Source organism: Phoenix dactylifera, chromosome 1 (genome assembly GCF_009389715.1).
Source record: "Phoenix dactylifera cultivar Barhee BC4 chromosome 1, palm_55x_up_171113_PBpolish2nd_filt_p, whole genome shotgun sequence".
Classification (NCBI taxonomy): Eukaryota; Viridiplantae; Streptophyta; class Magnoliopsida; order Arecales; family Arecaceae; genus Phoenix; species Phoenix dactylifera.
The window spans coordinates 10,414,035-10,433,973 of record NC_052392.1 but is presented as its reverse complement, the minus strand read 5'-3'; the positions used below and the strand labels follow the sequence as shown (position 1 = coordinate 10,433,973).

The 19,939-nt window shown below is 40.5% G+C and overlaps 1 protein-coding gene and 1 long non-coding RNA gene across 3 annotated transcripts; one reads left to right on the top strand and one right to left on the bottom strand.

Annotated features, from left to right (window-relative positions):
- Positions 1–4,438: 4,438 nt before the first annotated feature.
- Positions 4,439–6,641, bottom strand: LOC103707340 (protein transport protein SEC13 homolog B-like). Its single transcript, XM_008791784.4, has 2 exons — positions 6,501–6,641; positions 4,439–5,713 (listed from the first exon to the last, which is right to left on the bottom strand). The coding sequence occupies exon 2, from the start codon at positions 5,624–5,626 to the stop codon at positions 4,718–4,720; it is 909 nt and encodes a 302-aa protein (XP_008790006.1). The 5' UTR covers positions 5,627–5,713; positions 6,501–6,641; the 3' UTR covers positions 4,439–4,717.
- A 2,909-nt stretch (positions 6,642–9,550) lies between these two features.
- LOC103707339 lies at positions 9,551–16,118 on the top strand. Of its 2 annotated transcripts, none has more exons than XR_003385783.2 (2): positions 9,551–10,114; positions 15,922–16,118. It is a non-coding gene; the product is annotated as an uncharacterized LOC103707339 (long non-coding RNA). The 2 variants fall into 2 exon arrangements; XR_604140.4 differs by having other exon boundaries at positions 9,562–9,874.
- The last annotated feature ends 3,821 nt before the right edge of the window (positions 16,119–19,939 follow it).

Here is a 19,939-nt window from a genome sequence, read left to right as displayed (position 1 = left end):
ATGAACTGACTCGGCCCAGGCTAGCTGTTTGGTTTAGGTTCGTAATTTCAATGCAAAGGTTATTATGTATGTATTCTTCTCTTTCTTCCGGCAAGCTAGAGAAGAAGCCATCTTTGAAAACTAGAGCCCCACCGATCAGCTCTCAGACGGCACGCCGTTCTTGCAACCAGGTTTGCAACCTAATTCCCTTTACGTGAAATTATCAAGGGAACTGGGGTGAGATCCTGCACGATCTAGGTCATTTCCTTCAGAACGATGTCAGTATCTGTAAAAGGAACTAGAGCATTTGAAACGCAACGCGTGCAAATTTAATGAGCCCAAGACAAACCCTAAGTACCCAACCCAGGCCAGCTAACGAGAAGGGGGCAATATCACCTGAACTCGTATCAACTTTCTAATTAATGTAGCCACCGTCTATAAGCACCTCGCCCCCTATCTTTTATCCTCCCATAATTTTCTTGGCCAGCTAGGGGAGAATAAACATTCTACATCGGGTCTGCTATATAAAAATCATATAGCGGGCTAAGCAGACCTGTTAGAATCCACCATGCACTATCAGCAGATTTATAGATCTCAAAGCAGGACTTTCACCAAGTTATATCTCTTTCCAACTTTTTTTTCTTTCTAAAACAGATGATTTATATAGTTCTAATACAGATATATCCAATAAGATCAGAAAACAACAAATTCTGGAAATTCTGGAGCGCTTTAAGCAACTCTTTTTCCAACCTATAGAATATCTCTGGAGTAACTGGCTACATACGAAGCCACTCAGTTCGCAGCCCCGTTTGTCTCTCTGAACACATACTTGGTTTGGAAGGCCATTCTTCCACATCACCACTTGTCATGGCCCGAATGTTCCGATGTAAAGAATGGCTCCACCACTCTCTCCCCACATCTTTAAAGACCCATACAGCTCGCCTCCCTGCCTCTCTGCCATCCTCTGGTCGCCTTTAGACTATAAAATCCTAACCCCAACCCCTAGCTCTAATCCTTATCCTCACCTTGATCATCGCAACAGCTATGCAGATAGAGATGGAGTGTTTAGACTCATTCCCAAAAAAGCGAGCTTTGGTGCCGGAGAGGCCGAAGAAAGAGAGGAGATGAATGGCAAGGGCCTCAACAAAGAGGTGGGCCAGCATTGTCACTGATAGCGCCTGGAAAGGGTGGCGACAGCTAGAGGAGTTTGAAGGAGAGGAAAGGAGAAGAATGGCAGGGTCTTCATGATACGTAGTTCTTTTGGGCTCGTTTGGTTGGCAGAAAAAAGAGAAAAAGTGTGGCCAACGAAAAAGTAATGAAATACTTCTTGTTTGGTTGAAGTTTTCAGAGGAAAGAGACGGAAAAGTTGTATTCCCATGGAAATATGATTCCCACGTTTTATGGAAAAGTATTTTCCATGAGAAACATGGAAAAGTTACTTTTCCATGAGCCGGAATCACTCTATTTTTATTTTTATTCAAAAAAGCCCTTCAGCATTGAAGAGGCATTAAAGACCTAATTTTTATTAAGGATATAATAGAAATTACACATAACTTTTTCAGAAAAGTGGATGGTCAACCAAACATAAGCAATCTAAAAATCTGTCACTTTTCCATCGTCAACCAAACATGCCAAAAGTACTTTTCCAGTCATGCTCTTCACAGGAATCTGCTTTCCAAAAATCATATTCTTAGGAGAAAAATGCTTCCCACAAACCAAACGAGTTCTTTGTGAAAGAATTAACAGGAAGCTCCGTCAAGGGCACGCCTATTTCTCTTCTCATGACTTCCCTGTCACCAACTAGTCTACTACCTTCTGCAATATAGAACCAACTAGTCTACTACCTTCTGCAATATAGAAAGGTCCCAGTTCCAACAGATTCGAGTACTACCAACAATCCTAACAGTGTTGATCTCACCATCCGTCACCAAAACTTTATCATACCTGCAACACACTTGAATATTCATCTCAAGGTCGCAGTTTAACAGATTTGAGTATTACCAACAAGCCTATCAAAAACTATTGACCTCACCAAAATTTTATCATACTTGCAACACACCTAAATATTCATCTCAAGGTCCCAGTTCCAACAGATTTGAGTATTACCAACAAGCCTATCTAACAGTGTTGATATCTCACCATCTGGGTCACCAAAATTTTATCATACTAGCACACACTTAAATATTCATCTCCAGGTCCCAGTACCAACAGATTTGAGTATTACCAACAAGCCTATCAAACACTGTTGATCTCACCATCTTTCACCAAAATTTTATCGTCCTCGAAATGCACTTGAATATTCATCTCTACTTTACTTGTCAACAGTAGATTATAGAGCATGTTCTTGATTCTATCCCATTACGTATAGATCAAGCTTCAAGCTTCTCTTGATGTTAGCCACTATATGACCTGTATCACACCAAGACCAATCATCAGGCAAAGTATACATTTCTGATCACAGGAAGCAAGCCAAACATATATATATATATTTTTAGCCATTTGGCTAAAGACCAGCCTTTAACCCTACAACCCTTGATCTGTATTGTTTGCCGTAAGGAGGGCAAGTGGCTTCAAATGTCAAGCTCAGTTTTTTTATTGATCTATGTACTGTAAAACATGCTTGCTAGTAAACATGATCAAAAACTCAAGGGAGACTGAAAGTACCCTACATAATGCCTGCATACAAGTGTTTTTAAACATCAAGGATGAAGGTCAGGAAAACCACATGAAGTCTACCAAAAAAAAACGAAGCTTAAAATTATTTTAAAAAACTTTTATATGGGAAAAATAATTAATGAATTTGAGAACCTGGTGCACTAAATGAATATAAAATTAATGACTGCTTTCAAGGTAAAGGAGACAAATAACAGCAGTGTGAGAGAGCAAGATGAGAGAAAAAAATATTACTTTGAACTAAACTAAATGTTCCACTGACAATGGAATCCGAAATTACAGATCTATCAGAATATATGAAATTCCATAATGCAACAAAACTACTCCCACATTTAATCCCAGTGAACCCAAGAGATGGCAATGATGAAATCAATTTTGGAAGGTTTCACCTTAAAAAAAGAATTTGATTTCCACATATCACAACTGCCTTTTTAACACTGATAAAAAGAACTAAGTTTTGAGACCACAATCTAAAATCAAGATAATTCATAAACATAAACAAACTAAGAACCATGAAGATCATCAAATAGGGAAAAAGAAATCTACAATGTAGGAGAAGAATATCCCCCCAACTCCCCCAAAAGAAGAAGAAATTCTAGCAAATAAGGAACTTCTTAAGAAAGCAATGCAAAGCTGGTCTAGTCTCTACCTAAATGAATCAACAAGTGTTCTGGGGATGACACCCAACAACCAGCCACCCACCCCTCCTCCAAAAAAAAAAAAAAGAAAAAAGAAATGGTACAGACGTTTCTTAGGATGCATTGTGTTTTAACCCGTTAAAATGGTCTACATGATCACACATTTTTAGAAAATTGTTTTATGGGATGTTAATTTTTCTTGTCAAGAAATCTTCTTATTGTCATGGTAAAGACATAAAAAAACTTGGTGTTGCTTACATTACTCCCTATTCAGTGTACCAGTCCTTTGTTTCAGTTCAGTGTTGATGTACCACACAAAAGTCATGTGGCAGATTGTGCATGCCATTCCACCAATCACCGCATACAGGAGTTGGAGTGGTGAATAAAGCAGGTTGGTGAAGTTTTTTTCCCCGTAGAAGACAATGAAGATGCTATTTATCTGGCTAGTAAAAATGTATTGGAGACCTACATTTGTATATTAATCTCAAAAGAATCCAAGAGGTAAGAAATATTTGGAAGAGAGCTACTTCACAATGTGTAGTTTATTGTTTTGTGAACCTCTATGGATGACTTGCCTGTACGAGCACCCCAAGCAGAATCCTTTCTACCATAAAGATCAACAAATATTAACTCAAAAGCCAACTTACTTGCCCCCCATAAAAGTGAGGCAAAACAGCCATATGCACTTGCTTGAAACCTTGTTCCTATTTAGGAAGTCCTTATCACACACATCAATGATAACAAAACTGACCATCACTCCATGACGAGGTGAACTGCAAAGCAAAACTACAAAACAAGGAGGCTCCAGAAAAAGATCTTCAATGAATATACGTATATAAAAGAATGAGGCTTGGATAAAATATGTACATAAATGAGAGGCAATAAAAAAATCTATGCAACGATGGCTAAATTTCATTAGCTTTCAATTATGCTATCCTATCTTCATTTGCAGAAAATTAATTTTTGAGGCCATCAGTCCTATACTTAGTCCTAGAATATGCTAGCGATGCAGAAAGAAAAAGGAGTTTCTTTTTCCTTGTTTGGGAACACACACACACACACACAGAGCATCAGTTACTTAACATTACTCACATGCATTTTGCAAGTAAATAATAACATAGCCATCAAAACCACATGTAAGACGCAGCTAACATGAGAAGTGTATCAAGATAATTTAAGAAAGAAAAAAACTGAAACACCAAATTCCAGGAAAGACACTTTCAATCATGAAATGTATTTAAGTAACATCTCTGATTCTTATGTATGTAAGCCAAACCAAGCAAAACATTTTTAAAGACCAAATACTTAAAAAGAACAGCTAGATCTTCTCATTAACGAAGCAACTAAGACTAGCCGATTACCCAAATTGATGCCACAGACCATCCAATAGCAATGGGAAAAGAAAGTCCAAGCAGTAATATCAATCTCTATGGCTCAACTGTTGTCACCTGCTGCCACTCCCCATCCACTGCTTCTTTCCACAATGTGACATTGTTATTCCCATCAGCCACAGCCAAGATGTTCCCTGTCAATGACCATGACACCCTCCAAACAGGGGCCTTAAAATCATGCAGAACTTTACCCTCCCACTGATCACCTTCCTTCGCCACTGTCCATATAACCACAGTCCCATCCTGTGAAGCACTAGCAATGGTAGTCTTTGGGAGCCCCAAATTTGGTGCCCAAGCCACATCTCTCACCCAGTCAGTGTGCATCTGAAGAGCAGGAAAACAATCCATCTTCCAACTCCCATTGTAAAGCTTCCACACTTTAACCGTGTTATCACAGCCACCAGACGCAAGCTTCTGGACAGGATCAAACTGTCCTGAACTGACAAGGGAACCTGGTGCCATTGCTGGAGCCCATGAGACAGAAGTGACTCCAACTGGGTGGGCCTGGTCAATCCTAGTAGTGTCCCAGCCTCCATCCGTTCGAGCAGTGAAAACCGAGATGTTCCCATCTGAGGAACCACAGGCCAAGCACAGGCCAAGCTCATGCGGCGCCCATGCAATGGAATTGACAGAGGACTTGTGCTCGGAGAAAATGTGCGCCTGAGTCCACTCGTCAGGCTTGCTTCCTTCCTTCCATATGATCACACGGCCATCATAGCTGCAGGAGGCAAGCATGGATCCAAACTTAGGGTGGGCCCATGCGACCTGCCAGACTGGACCCTGGTGGCCAGTCAAGGTAGCAAGGTGCTGATGCGAGGAGCCACTTACTCCAATAATCTTGATGGTAGAGTCAGAAGAGGCTGTGGCCAGGCGCTTGCCATAGTAGTCCATCGAAACATCATGAACCACATCCTGGTGACCCGTTTCTATTTTCTGAGAAGGCATTGTCCCAGTTCTAAACTGAGAACTCTAGGTTTGTATTTGTTATAATTGTTCTTGTTTAGTTATGTCCTATGGAGGACACAATTCTAGCTGCGCAAAATTGCAAAAAAGCATTAAATTTCAGTCAATTTGACCAAACTTCGACACAGCTAAGCATGGTTTAAAGCTGAGAGAGAGAGAAATATAAAGAGTCCATCTTCTGTTAGAATCTGTATATCTTAGTTTATGCGTCAAATTCCAATTCATTAAACATTCTATAATATTTTCAAGAATTTGTTCCGCAAGTACTGCAACTGATCCCAAAACAAAACCGAGATGGCGAAATCGTCAGCTAATGAAAATAAATAACCAAAAAATAATAAACATTCTTGAAATTTAAATCATCGCAAAATTATCAGCAGAGACAAACTCAAGGTTACAACAAATTCGGAAGAGAAAGATCGGATCAAGCACAGGCAAAAGAATATGTGAATCGACCTTCACATCATTTCTTGTAAATTACAACACTGAAAATTTATCAAAACATCACATTATAACGCTACAAAAACTCAGAAATCAAGCAAAGATGAGCAGGATGAAATTATCCAAAATTAAGTCATACATAAACAGCAGTCAAAACTAAAAAAAGAAAATCCTTAAACACGAGAACATCGACCACGGATCAGGGGACAAAGGGGTTCATCTAGATATGTTTATTATTTCCATGCCAGATTTCATCTTACAGCAACTTAAAGATCGCATCAATTAAGAGAAGAGGGAAATTGAAAAACCCTAGATCTTTGCTAGAAAGAAATCGACAAAAGCAAACCATTGCTAGATCCAGAAGCAACGAACCGAATAGAAGGATTTGAAATCAAAGGACAGAGGAAAGGATTACCACTTCGAGATCTCTCGCGCACCAACACCGGATCAGGCAGAAAGGCAACTCTCCTCTCCCTCGATCCCTCTTCTTCCCCACCCCAGGTCTCAGCAATAGGCAACGTCAAAGAAGTTTCCGACACCCCGAATCCCGACCCGACATCGTGTCCGCATTAAGGCTGCAAATGGGTCGGGTCGACCCGTGACCCGACCCGACCCGACCCGAATTTTAGGACCCGCGGGTCCGGGTCGGGTCCCAAAATTGGACCCGAATCATTTTCTGGGTCGGGTCTGGGTTTACCAAACGGACCCGACCCGACCCGAATGGACCCGAAGAGAGAGAGAGGAAAAGCAAAAGAAAGTCTTTTCTTTTTTTTTTCTTTTTTTTTTTTTTTGCGTGGGTTGTGGTACTGTTGGTCAGTGTGGGAGGATAGCAACAAGCATAGGTTCACAGAATCCAAAGGAACGTCGGCCCGTCAGGATTCTCTCTGGATCTATTACACTGTTGAGACCTCTGGTGTCTCGGTAGCTGCCTTTTTTTTTTTCCTTCTGTTTTTTGGTTTTTGTTTCTTTTAACTTTTGAAGGGAGAAAGTGAGGGAACACTGCAACTGAATATGGGTCATGTGCCAGTTTTCTGTAATGGAATTGGATTTTGGAAGAAGGTTTGGGATTTTTTTTGTCCTCGTGAGAGGGGAGCTGGGAGACACCGAGTTCCGTCCAATCAGTCATATAGATAAAAAATAGTGTGATATGAAATTTGGCTTGTAGACCGACTTACTTAGTAAGTCATGGGTCATCTGTTCTGGAGCTCAATTGCAAAGTCTTTCAAGTCATGGGTCACCCAGCACCTCATAATTATGATATGACCAAATTAGATTTGCCCAAATTTTTTCCCAAAAGCACAAAAAAATTGGACCCGATCGGACCCGAACCCGACCCGAATCGGACCCGGACCCGACCCGAACCCGACTCGGACCCGACCCGACCCAACCCGATCTTCAACCGGGTCGGGTCCGGGTCCAAAATTGGGACCCGAACAAAAAACCGGGTCGGATCGGGGTCACCTAGGACCCGACCCGACCCATTTGCACCCCTAGTCCGCAAATAACACCCGATTCCAGCCCGACCGGATCCATTTTTAGCCACTCCGCAGCCCGGCCGGGCAAAAGCTCTTTTTTACGACGATTTCTCCTCTCTTTTTTTCTTTTTTTTTCCTTATTTCTTTCTCTCTTTCTTTCTTTTATTTATTTTTAAGTAGATGGATCATACCTAACGAGTATGAATATACCCAATAAAATCGAAAAACAAAACACTATGGAGTATCCGGGGCAACTCCCCATCTTTAGCCCGCAAGATACTATCAGAGTGACTAACTATATAAACAGTCACCTAGTCCGCAGCCTCATTAGCTTTATGGAAAACATGCTTGGCCTGGAAGGCCCCTCTAGCCCCACGATTGCTCATATATCTCGGAGCAAAGAGTGGACGCAACCATTACCCTTTAGACCTCCACGGACCCAACTGATGACCGTGGTCGAATCTCCCTTCGGGACAATGGGACTGGCCCGTAAAACACATCGGGTGTGATGAAAGCCCGCCCAAGCGGCCTTCAGTCCCGTTTTCGGAACCGATATGTCGAAGAATTGACTGCCTCTCATAGCCACGACTCTAGCCGACGGATCCCGAATAACAAAACCCGCACCGCCCCTCGTACCTTCATCTAGATAGACCCATTGAAGTTGACTTTGAGAAAACTCGGAGGTAAGGGCTCTCAGGTGAAAAACACCGTACGACGATTTTCGTTCAGCTCCGCTATTTTGTATTTCCCCTGATTTTACATTAAAAATTATACTTGTGTATGAGATTTAGAGTTCCGGACAATTTTACCTTTAAACCTAATACGAAGACGAAGATAGATGATCTAAATACAAATATTCAAAAAAAAGAAATAGACGTCGAGTAAATATTGGGTAAATCTCATTCATTTAGAACAAAATTATTTTTGAATTTCTTAATATATACAATTCTGAAAAAATAATATTTGTTTACAGAATTGCTAATACAAAGATTTCTTTGTATTACCTCTTAAAAAACACACAAATTCTTTGCGTAAGATTCACCCAGAAATTTTTGCCCTTGGCAATTTCTGAAAAACTATAGTTTAACCTTGGGTACCTTATGGGGGATGGAATATTTTTCGGTGATTCATGCACATTTTGAGTGTGGAAGATATCTGGCCCGGTCAAATATTGCTCCTGTTGCATCAACTTTTTCAACTACCAAATTACATCAATTTTCAAAGTCAATTAAATGCTTAGAAAGGTTTTTTATATCTAAACAGTTGTTTATCCAGCATTTTTCGATCATCTATATCAGAGTGAAAAAAGTATGTTTGTTCTTCTTCTTCTTCTTTTGATATGGCTGGATGTACTCAAGTTAAAGCTATATGAAATGCCGTTTTCACAAAAAAAAAAAAAAAAAAAAAAAAAAAAAAAAAAGTATGTTTTCTGAATTTGAATCTTATACAACACAAAAAATAAGTGCTTCCTTCCACACAGCTTATCATCTAGCGCACTGCTCGAAAGGGTCAGAGGTAGGTTGTAGCTAATATTATGCTAATAATTACAGATAATTAGAGTAAAGTATAGTAACTAAAACAAGAAAATTAAAGATAAGTGTAATAATAAATTAAAAGTGAAAATGAAGGTAAATATAAAGATAAAATAAATATTTGATTAGCTAAATGTTTCGTCCTCCTGTTGTATTTTTTTATTTATACATTCAATCACCAACGATCTAGCAACCGTATGTGTCTAGTGTCGGTACTTGCTCATATCTAAACTCCATTTTATTTGACAGTTTCAACCAGTTGAGCTACCACCATTCTCTCACCTTCCACGTCCTAACAATCTCATTAGTTAGGTCAATGGGAAAAGATCCATAGTTCACCGGGCACGATCGGGCCGCATTGTTATTAGTCTTTACTCGACCTCTCTAACGGCTATCGATCTGATAGTTTTCTTACTCGATCTCTTTAAGTATCATATTCAACACTGAATAATGCTAAAGCTTCTGTGAAACCGCATGGACTGGGCCGGGTCCACTCGACCGGCCCAGCCCAAAAACAAATGGGAGGAAGACTCCGACTGGGGTCTTCCTCTTCCTTTTCGATCGAGAAGAGGACTTCTCTTCGATCGCGATGGGATTGGAAGTCCATCGCGATCCGGAGACCTTTGGATAAGGCTGGGAGAAATCTTTTATAGAGCGCCTCCTCCTCCTTTGAGTTCGTCCAAGGTGGAGTCACCAAATCCTATCTTTTCTTCCGGTTTGGGTCCTTCTCTTCCTCGATTTTTTGCCGAAGAAGGAGCCGCCGGATCCCTGCCGGAACTGAGGTAAGAGTTCCTACTCCTCTTCTCTTCATCTCTTGGCACTTGGATGTGATTCTTCATAGATTTGAGCCGGCCAATCGCTGGAGTTTGGATTCGGGATAGGGCACTCTGTTTCTTCGCTGTCGGCTCGTGTTCACCGCCGTCGGCAGCCGAGGTTGGCCGAGCCTCTCTTGCCGTCGACGGGGCTGGCCACCGCGGCCGCCCTGGGACCGACCGAGATGGAAGAAGAAGAGGAGGGGAGAGGTACGGTCCCCTATTTTGGAGAAGAAGAAGAGAGGGGTGTCTCTCTTCTCTCTCTTTCTCTCTCATGTTGAACCCTCTCTCTCTCTCTCTCTTCATGGCAATGTTAGATTGACCCAGGTAAAAGGTCCTGATCCCGGACTGTCGGGCACTTTTGTGTGGTCGGCTCTAGGAGGGTGTTAGAATTTACATCTTTATATATTATGATGAATTTTAATGAAAAATATATTTTTGGAATATTAGGCCTTAAGAAGAAATTTCGAGATTAATTAGATCTATCAGTTGGATTGCATTTGCAAGATAAGTAATGACTGCCTTTTTTAGACTCTTCATTTATATAATATTATTTTTGCATCGAATAGATTGTTAAAAAATTTATATATGATTTATGAATTTTACGAGATGATGATTTGAATGAAAAATAGATATGTGAATTGGAATAATATTTTTCGAACTATTGTTATATTTACTGTTCTTGCATCGTATATGCATATTTAGATCGGATTATGATATATCTATTATGTTACCAAAAACATTTTGATGTGCATTGGATTTGAAACTCTCAGCCTGACTGTGTTCTGAACCCTGCCAATTGGGGATTATGCATTGGCAATTTTGGCCCCGCCATAGGATATAAGTGTGGTATTCTGGCCTACTCTGCAGGATATAAATGCGGTCTTCTGGTTCGCTTCGCATGGTATAAGTGCGATATTCTGACCCACTCCGCACAGTATAAGTGCAATTCTCTTTCTGGCCTAACCATAGGGTACAAGTGTGGTCGTAGTTAAAGGTTGTTGAGTTGAATGTGATTTGTCTCAAATCGGATTTATGATTATGTATATGGGTATTTGAAAGATACGGATTTCAATGAATTTGTGTTTGAAAAGGAATTGATTATGTTATTATGCTGATTCATCGTAATTTATATTTATATTTTATGTTATTATTTGAATTGTTTAGTTAAGGTATTTATTACTTACTGGGCTGTCTAGCTTATTATATGATTTCTTATTGTTTTTACAAATCTGAAGAATTAGCTCGATTCGGAGTTTTACAATATGGGAGAGCGCCTAGAAGAACTGAGGCACAAGTTATCATTAGGATTTATATAAATTATTGTTTTATCTTAGATAATTACTAGACTTGCAAGACATTGTAAGTTGTGTTAGTTAAAGAAATAAAGTTTGAATAATATTAGTTAAAATATTTTTGCTGCCTGATTTGATATTGTGATAAGATGCTTTGCATGCTTGTGGGGAGAGTTTCCTACTGGTGTGTGGCAGCTGCCGCGACCTCCGGCTCGCGATCGTGGGTCGGAGGCATGACAACTTAAGTGGTATCAGAGCATGAATGAATAAATTCTAAAATAAAAAAAATCTGACATGACATGAGTGCAAGTGGGTAGACACTAGGGACATTAGGACGTTAGTTTATGATGATTGTAACAAGCTATCCTATATACTTGTAATTAACTGGTAAGCTTATTATGGAATGCTGCTATATGATAGATATAGGTCAGAATGCCTCCACATTGGATGAGAAAGACTACTCTTCAATTGCATGTACGAAACTTTCGTGGACGAAATTTTTTTAAAGGGGGAAGAATGTGAAACCCCATGCACTGGGCTGGGTCCACCCGACCGGCCCAGCCTAAAGCAAATGGGAGGAAGACTTTAGCTGGGTGAAAAGAGTTCGATCGGTTCTAGCAGTGATTGCATGCTGAAATTTTTAAATTTTTCAATGGCTGCACCTGTTCGGGTTGCCTACGTACCTCTTCATAAGGAGAATCAAGCCATACGTAGTTGTTTTTAGTTTTAAAATTGCAGCGGTAAATATTGAATTAAACATTTTAATTCTAGCATGCATAAGAAATCAGATTTCAAAACATCACTACAAAACACATGATCGATATGCCTAAATCGTTTAAACGATTATGCTAAAACATTTGCATGATTAATATCAGATTTGAAATGAGATTATTAAGTTCTAAACTTAACTAATCTATGATCCAACTAATCTTCGAATACCCAGCATCTGAAGATTACTCTGCGAAGAGCCCCTGAAGAGGTTTAACCCTTGGGGATTAGATCTTAACTAAAGTACTGGTGTGAGATTTATACCTTTGCAAAATCAGAATATAATGGATCTAATGCTCGAGCTTCACAACCACACAATCTTCTAGCCTCCACGAGTAATCCACGCGAAGTTCCTGGAGAGATCCAATCCCGCGGAAGTGCTAGCTTGCGCAGAATTTCTTGAGGCTGAAATTTGATCTTCCTGATACTATCAACCTTTGATCTGCCTTCTGGGAAGAATTTGGAGGAATGGTTTATAGGGATTAAAGAGGACTTAGATCTGATTTAAAGACTCTTATCAGGGACCCCTAACACTAATGGTATGATGGACTTAGAGGAGGAAAAAGTCGGCTAGATTGAATGCAGAATTTTTCCATGCATGAACTAGGGTTCCTCTCTTTTCTTTTTCCTTTCTTCCTTCTTTTTTTTCTTTTTCTCTTAATTTTGGCCACCAGCTGATGGAGGTCCTTTTAATGTCGCCCTCCACTCCTCTTCACATGCCAACCTTCCAATATTTTGAGAGTATTTTGTGGGGTTTTGAATTCAAAATTCAAATGCTTGTTTCATGAGCCAACACATGATGAAGCTTGATCTAATCTAAACCATTCATCATGTCGCCACTTTCTTCTTTCAATTTCGAAATTCCCATGCCCACAATCAGATTAGAGGGTCATGAGGTGATTTTGTGGTGTTTAAATTCGAAGTGAGATAAAGATAAGGATGACATATGCCATGAAGAGAGAGAATTTGATCTTATCTAATTCTTTTCATGAATTTATCTCACCATTTCACCCTATCTGATGATGAAGGAGGTCCCTGATGTATGCCACATGTCCCATGGTGCCATTAAATAAGTTAAATTAATTTTTAATCATATTAAAAATCAATTTATGGTGCCATGCATGGATATGTGACATATGGATTTCAAGATCCGAACAGTTTCAGATCAAACCAATTCAATTAAATTAAATCCTAACAATTAGGATTGTCCAATTACCTTGGGTTGAACCTAATCCAATTAGGTCAATCCTTAATTAAGTACAAATTTAATCTAATTTAATTTGGTCAACCTAAGTCCTCTTGATTCAGACCTAATCCAATCAGGTCAAAAATCTTGATTGAGCCGAAAATTGAATCCAATTCAATTTGGCTCATGCTTAGTCCAATTACTTAATTAAATTAAGTTTATTAGTAATCTAATTACTAATTAATCCTTCAATAATTACTTTAATTATTTTTACGATAATTTTTCAATCGAATTGACCAAATTATCCCTGAATGATTTTCAATCATTCTTCAGCTGTCCTGATCAATCAGGAAAATTCTATGCGTGTGACCTCATAGGTTCAAACCTAAGCCGGTAGTATAGAAACGACTTCCTACACTAATCGACATGACCATCTAGCAATGGTACCCGACGTCCGGATAGGCCGAATATATGCGAAGCAAATATTCTGGAACCCTGGACTATGGTTACTGTATAATTCATCCCTTTCACTCCTAATGCCAGGATGACCTTAGAGTTCTGTCAACTCTGTAATCAGTACATCCATGATATGATTCAACTTTAGAAATCCTGTGACTCCTCACAAGGATTATCCTGGCCAAGGTTTTGCTAAATTAAACGCAAAGCAGTATCTCCTGTTTTCAGGAGGGGTCAATTCCATTTTGACTCACTCACTGATTTTGCAAATACTTGACTGCACCCTGTAACCTTCCGTCCTAGAATTACAGATTCTGCTAGTCCGGTACTAAAGTACAGTGAGTTGCTTGCTAATCACTGTGGTGATCTTAGGTCTGAGGGATACTTATACCCATATCCACTCGGAACATCTATCGACAGTAGAGTATTCCAGAATTGGTCACGTTCAGTGAAATGTACTTCTATACTTCATCTGTGTGACATATCAGTGTCTCCACACTCCTTGGTTAAGAGGACAACCAACGTATATGTCTCACAACGACCTAATCTCGATAATGCTGTCGTCCTAGTAACAGTATATCATTTGGTCGCGAACAGGTTTAAGGACTTGAAGATAAATCCTCCTTTATCATAAAATAAGTCATAAGGACTTCATCATATAAGAGTTCATTTGAAGATGTACAATGAAATGATGAATAATGCCAAATAACATTTTATTAATTTATCAATTCATTTAAAAATTCAATCATCAACATGCTGATGATTGACATTTAGGATACAATTTCCAACACTGGGGTCTTCCTCTTCCTTTTCGATCGAGAAGAGGACTCCTCTCTGATCGCGATGGGATCGGAAGTCCATCGCGATCTGGAGACCTCTGGATAAGGTCGGGGGAAATCTATTTATATAGCCCCTCTTCCTCCTTCGAGCTTGTTCGAGGTGGAGCCACCAAATCCCATCTCTTCTTCCGGTTTGGGTCCTCCTCTTCATCGATTTTACGCCGGAGAAGGAGCCGCCGAATCCCCGCCGGAACTGAGGTAAGAGTTTCTACTCCTCTTCTCTTCATCTCTTGGCACTTGGATGTGATTCTTCACAGGTTTGAGCCGGTCAATCGCGGGAGTTTGGATTCGGGATAGGGCAGTCTGTTTCTTCGCCGTCGGCTCTTGTTCATTGTCATCGGCAGCTGAGGTTGGCCGAGCCTACCTCGCCACCTCTTGCCGCCGATGGGGCTGGCCACCGCGGTCGCCCTGGGACTGACCGAGATGGAAGAAGAAGGGGAGGGGAGAGGTATGGTCCCCTATTTTGGAGAAGAAGAAGAGAGGGGTGTCTCTCTTCTCCTCTCTCTTTCTCTCTCATGTTGAACCCTCTTTCTCTCTCTGTGTGTTCATGGCAATGTTAGATTGACCCGGGTAAAGGATCCTGATCCCGGGCTATTGGGCACTTCTGCGTGGTCGGCCCTGGGAGGGTGTTAGAATTTAAGTCTTTATATATTACAATGAATTTTAATGAAAAATATAATTTTGGAATTTTAGGCTTTAAGAAGAAATTTCGGGATTAATTGGATCTATTAGTTGGATTGCATTTGTAAGGTAAGTAATGACTACCTTTTCTAGACTCTTCAATTATATAATAATATTTTTGCATCGAATAGATTGTTAATGAATTTATATATGATTTATGAATTTTACGAGATGATGATTTGAATGAAAAATAGATATGTGAATTGGAATAATATTTTTCGGACTATTATTATATTTAATGTTTTTGCATCGTATATGCATATTTAGATCGAATTATGATATATCTATTATGTTACCAAAAAAATTTTGATGTGCATCAGATTTGGAACTCTGAGCCTGATTATGTTCTGGATCCTGCCAATTGGAGATTATACATTGGCAATTCTGGCCCCACCATAGGGTATAAGTGGAGTATTCTAGCCTACTCCACAGGGTATAAGTGGAGTATTCTAGCCCACTTCGCAGGGTATAAGTGCGGTATTCTGGCCCACTCCGCAGGGTATAAGTGCGGTTCTGTTTCTGGCCTAGCCACAGGGTATAAGTGTGGTCATAGTTAAAGGCTGTTGAGTTGAATGTGATTTGTCTCGAATCGGATTTATGATTATGTATATGGATATTTGAAAGATACGGATTTCAATGGATTTGTGTTTGAAAAGGAATTGATTATGTCATTATACTGATTAATCATAATTTGTATTTATATTTCATGTTATTATATGAATTGTTTAATTAAGGTATTTATTACTTATTGGGTTGTCTAGCTCATTATACGATTTTTTACTATTTTTACAGATCCGAAGAATTAGCTGGATCCGGGGTTCTACAATATGGAAGAGCGGCTAGAAGAATTAAGACACAAGTTATCTTATATTAGAATTTATTTAAATTGTTGTTTTACTTAGACAATTGCTGGACTTGTGAGACATTGTAAGTTGTGTTAGTTAAAGAAATAAAGTTTGCATAATATTAGTTAAAATATTTTCGCTACCTGATTTGATATTGTGATGAAATGCCTTGTATGCTTGTGGGGAGAGTTTTCTACTGGTATGCGGTAGTTGCCACGACCTCCAGCTCGCGATCTCAAGTCAGGGGCGTGACAGTTTCGATCTCTAAATATGTGGCTCAGGTCCTATTCAAAACCTCCTTGATTTGAAATCCTCACTTTTGTTGCTTTCTGTCGCATTCCATCCCCAAGCTTTCATATGTATGGCTATACTTCAGCATCAGTGTGCGGTGTGAATAAGTTCATTTTCTTGAGTTTCTTTTTGCTGGATTGGGTGGCCAAATAGCCCTCAATGGTCAAAAAATCTTGCATGATGTATTTTCTTTCATAGTTATATAAATATTTATTATTTAAAGCACTAAATAAAATGAGAAGCGTTTGTTGGATCATGTTGGTTTTGTGGGGTTTGATATGATCAAACAAACTGTTAGATAGTTACACTTAACATGAGAGAGTGCTCGTGATTGGGGATTTTGTGGAAGATAAGAGAGCAAAAGATTTGGAGATATGGAGGAGCAATGCTCGAAAACTTTGATGTTAAACTCTTGGTCCTATGTTGAGCGGATTCGTTGGGCAGTTTATAAATAGCCATCAAGCCCTCTGAAAAGATAAACATCCATAATTAAAAATAAAAAAAACTCTCTCGAAGAGAAAAAAAATCTAGAGCCGCTTAATCATAAAAATTCCGCTTCTGTTTTATTTTATTTAACTTTTTACAATTTTTCCCCGAAGGTTGCTTCAGTTTTAATACTTTGTTGTACCCTCAGGTCCCTGAGAGCATCTACTTTGCACCTCACGAATTTGTCCAATTAAATACTCCATTCTTTTTTCAGGTGTGAAGATTTGTGCAGCGTATGTTTAGTCTTACATCAATTATTTGTTGGATAGATCTTGGTTATACATGATCAAGAAACCTAAATAATACCTTTTAGCTAACCATTTTGAGTAAGGTCCTAAATTGTTACAAAAAAGTATTACAGCAGACTCGGTCCATAATCTATGTGGACTAGAAGATACTATAGCACAGATCCATTGGAGCCAATCACGAGGCGATCGTGGTACTTATAATTAGATTTAACTGGATTGGAAGACTTAAACAGAGAGAGTATGTGAGAACCCATGCAAACGCATTTTTTCGGTGCAGATTGAATAGCTATTCCAAATATCAATGATCCATCTTTTGATGGAATTCCATATATATAAATAATCAACAATGCAGTATTTGCTGACTAAGGAGATTAATGTTCGAACATATTATGTCAGGCTCACTAGTAGATGTCTATGTCCAGAATAAATATCTAGTAAACAGTCAGGGAGAAGAGATTTGTTGCTCAAGTAGAACAATAATGGTAATTTGAAAGAAAAAAAAAACAAGAGAAGAGATAGAAAAAAGGAAGATTATGGGAGAGTGAATTGGCTAATAAGTTTATGAAGAAAGAAAACCAATTATTGTATTCCTTCAAAATATTCTATTTTACAATGAATATTTTTTGTATATTACATCCAATATTCTATCTATATTACACATTAAATCCTTCTCTCATTCTTATTTGCAAATTGATCTTATATTTATTTATAAATAAATATAAAATATCTAGATTGAATTTGCACATGAGGACAATAAAAAGGTTGTATGATTAAAGCATCCGAATCCGACGGCGGGCGTGATCTCGGTAAGCATGGCCTCGACAGGCATGACCTCGGCAGGTGTGATCTCGATAAGCATGGCCTCGGCAAGCATGGTCTCGGCTGAGCAAAGCCCGATTGACCTCGAGGCCAAGGAAGACCTAGCAGAAGCTGAGACCGACCCCGACTCCACCAACAGTTAAGCCGGTCTCTAAATCGGAGTGTCTACCTAAAGAAGAGGTCACCAAATCCTCCGTATTTGAGATCAAATCCCGCAGTCTCCGCCACAACAGCTGTCAATATTTGAATCCTTGCAATCTCAACCGATTGCCAACTAGCCTGAAATTCCGTGCCATCTAAAGTAATTCATTTAACCCAAGATTTGCGCAATCACATCCGATTACGAGTAACTGCTACACCCCCTCCTATAAAGAGGGAGGGACTCCAGGGAGAGAGGCATCTTCTTCCCTCGCCAGAAAAGATCTCTCCATTAAAATATCTAAAGATCCCTCTCTGACTTAAGCATCGGAGGGCATTCGCCAAATCCCCCGGCCCAGGTTTCTTACAGGTTTGCCGGAGACAGCCGTCCGCCACCGCCCTGTAGCAGAAGCTCCTTTTCCTGGATCATGGTCACCGCCAGGTCCGATTTCCACCAATAACAGTAGGCACTAGAGGAAAGGTCCGAGTCGTATTCATGAGACTAAGGAGCAGAGGGGCTACTAATGCCTCCAGACATCGCGCATCAAGCCCTGGCTACTCGATCCAGAATCCACCATCGAGGCCTCCGGCAGATCACGTTCCGTAGATCCAACCTGAACAGTTCGACGTACTGGTGCAGTAAATCCAAGTGCTAGCCACAGCAGTCCAAAGCTTGCAACAAGTGAAGGCCCCTCTTATGTCGCCTCCACGAGTTCACACTCAATCGGCACTCCCTCTAGATGCGCCTGTGTCCCGAGGCCGTAATCCCTGCCATTGCTCTTCAAGGATCAATGATGGGGAACGGCGCCGTCACCAGGATTCTTCCCAGGCGTCCCCTTGGGGGGAGTCGTCAAGGAGTTGCCAGGATAGAAGGCTGCAGCCTCAAACCCGGTGGCAACCTTCTGAAGCCGGATCGACTCTGGGTCAATCAGTATCGGGATGGACCACTACAACAACTTCTCAAGACAGAGAACTCGACAAGAAGGTCGAAGAACTCGGGCGGCAAATCGAGGTACTCCGAGATCAAAGAGTAAGGCATAAGGGCGACCCCGATTTTACCACAAAGTCACCTTTTTCTGCCTAATTGAGGATGAACCAATCCCACCGAGATTAAAGATGCCCCAAATAGAACCATATAATGGGACAACCAATCCACTGGATCATTTGGAGAGTTATAGAGCCCTCATGGCACTGCAAGGATCCTCGGAGGCTCTACTATGCAAGGCCTTCCCCGCAACCCTTTGAGAAATGGCTCGGCTTTGGTTCTCCGGGCTGAAGCCGAGCACCGTGTTCTCCTTTGAGTAGCTGGACAGGCAGTTTGCAGCCAACTTTGCTGCTAGCCGGTGCCAACAGCGAATGTTGGATTCTCTTATCGACATAAGGCAAAATGAAGAAGAATCCCTGAAAGACTACATCGATCGCTTTACTGCCGCTACTTGGGAGGTTCGCGATCTCGATCAATCAATTGCCATGTCAGCATTGAAAACAGGAGCTCGGCCTTATAAGTTTCTTTTCTCCATTGAGAAGAATTTTTTTGCCAACTTCACGGAGATACTGGCCCAAGCTCGAAAATATGCAAAGGCTGAAGAGGCCATGGCTTCTCGGCGAGATACCGCCGAACGACCCTCAAAGGTGCAGAAAAGGTGTTGGGAGGACCACGACCGCCCAAGAAGTCAGTCGCCCCGCCGAGAGAAGAATTTGCCTCGATGAGGAGCCCGTCTCGTCTGAGATCGCAGCCCCGATCGAGATCCCCGTCTCGGTCAAGGACGCCACCAAGGAGGTATGAGAACTATACTCCCCTTACCACTACTCGAGCTGAGATCCTTATAGAGATAGAAGGCTAAGGCTATTTTCAACCTCCACGATAACGCTCGGTAATGCTCTAGAAAGTACTCTCAAGAGTCGGAAGCTCGGTAACGCTCTAGAAAGTACTGTCGCTTCCATCGAGATCACGACTACGATACAGAGAAATATTTTCGACTC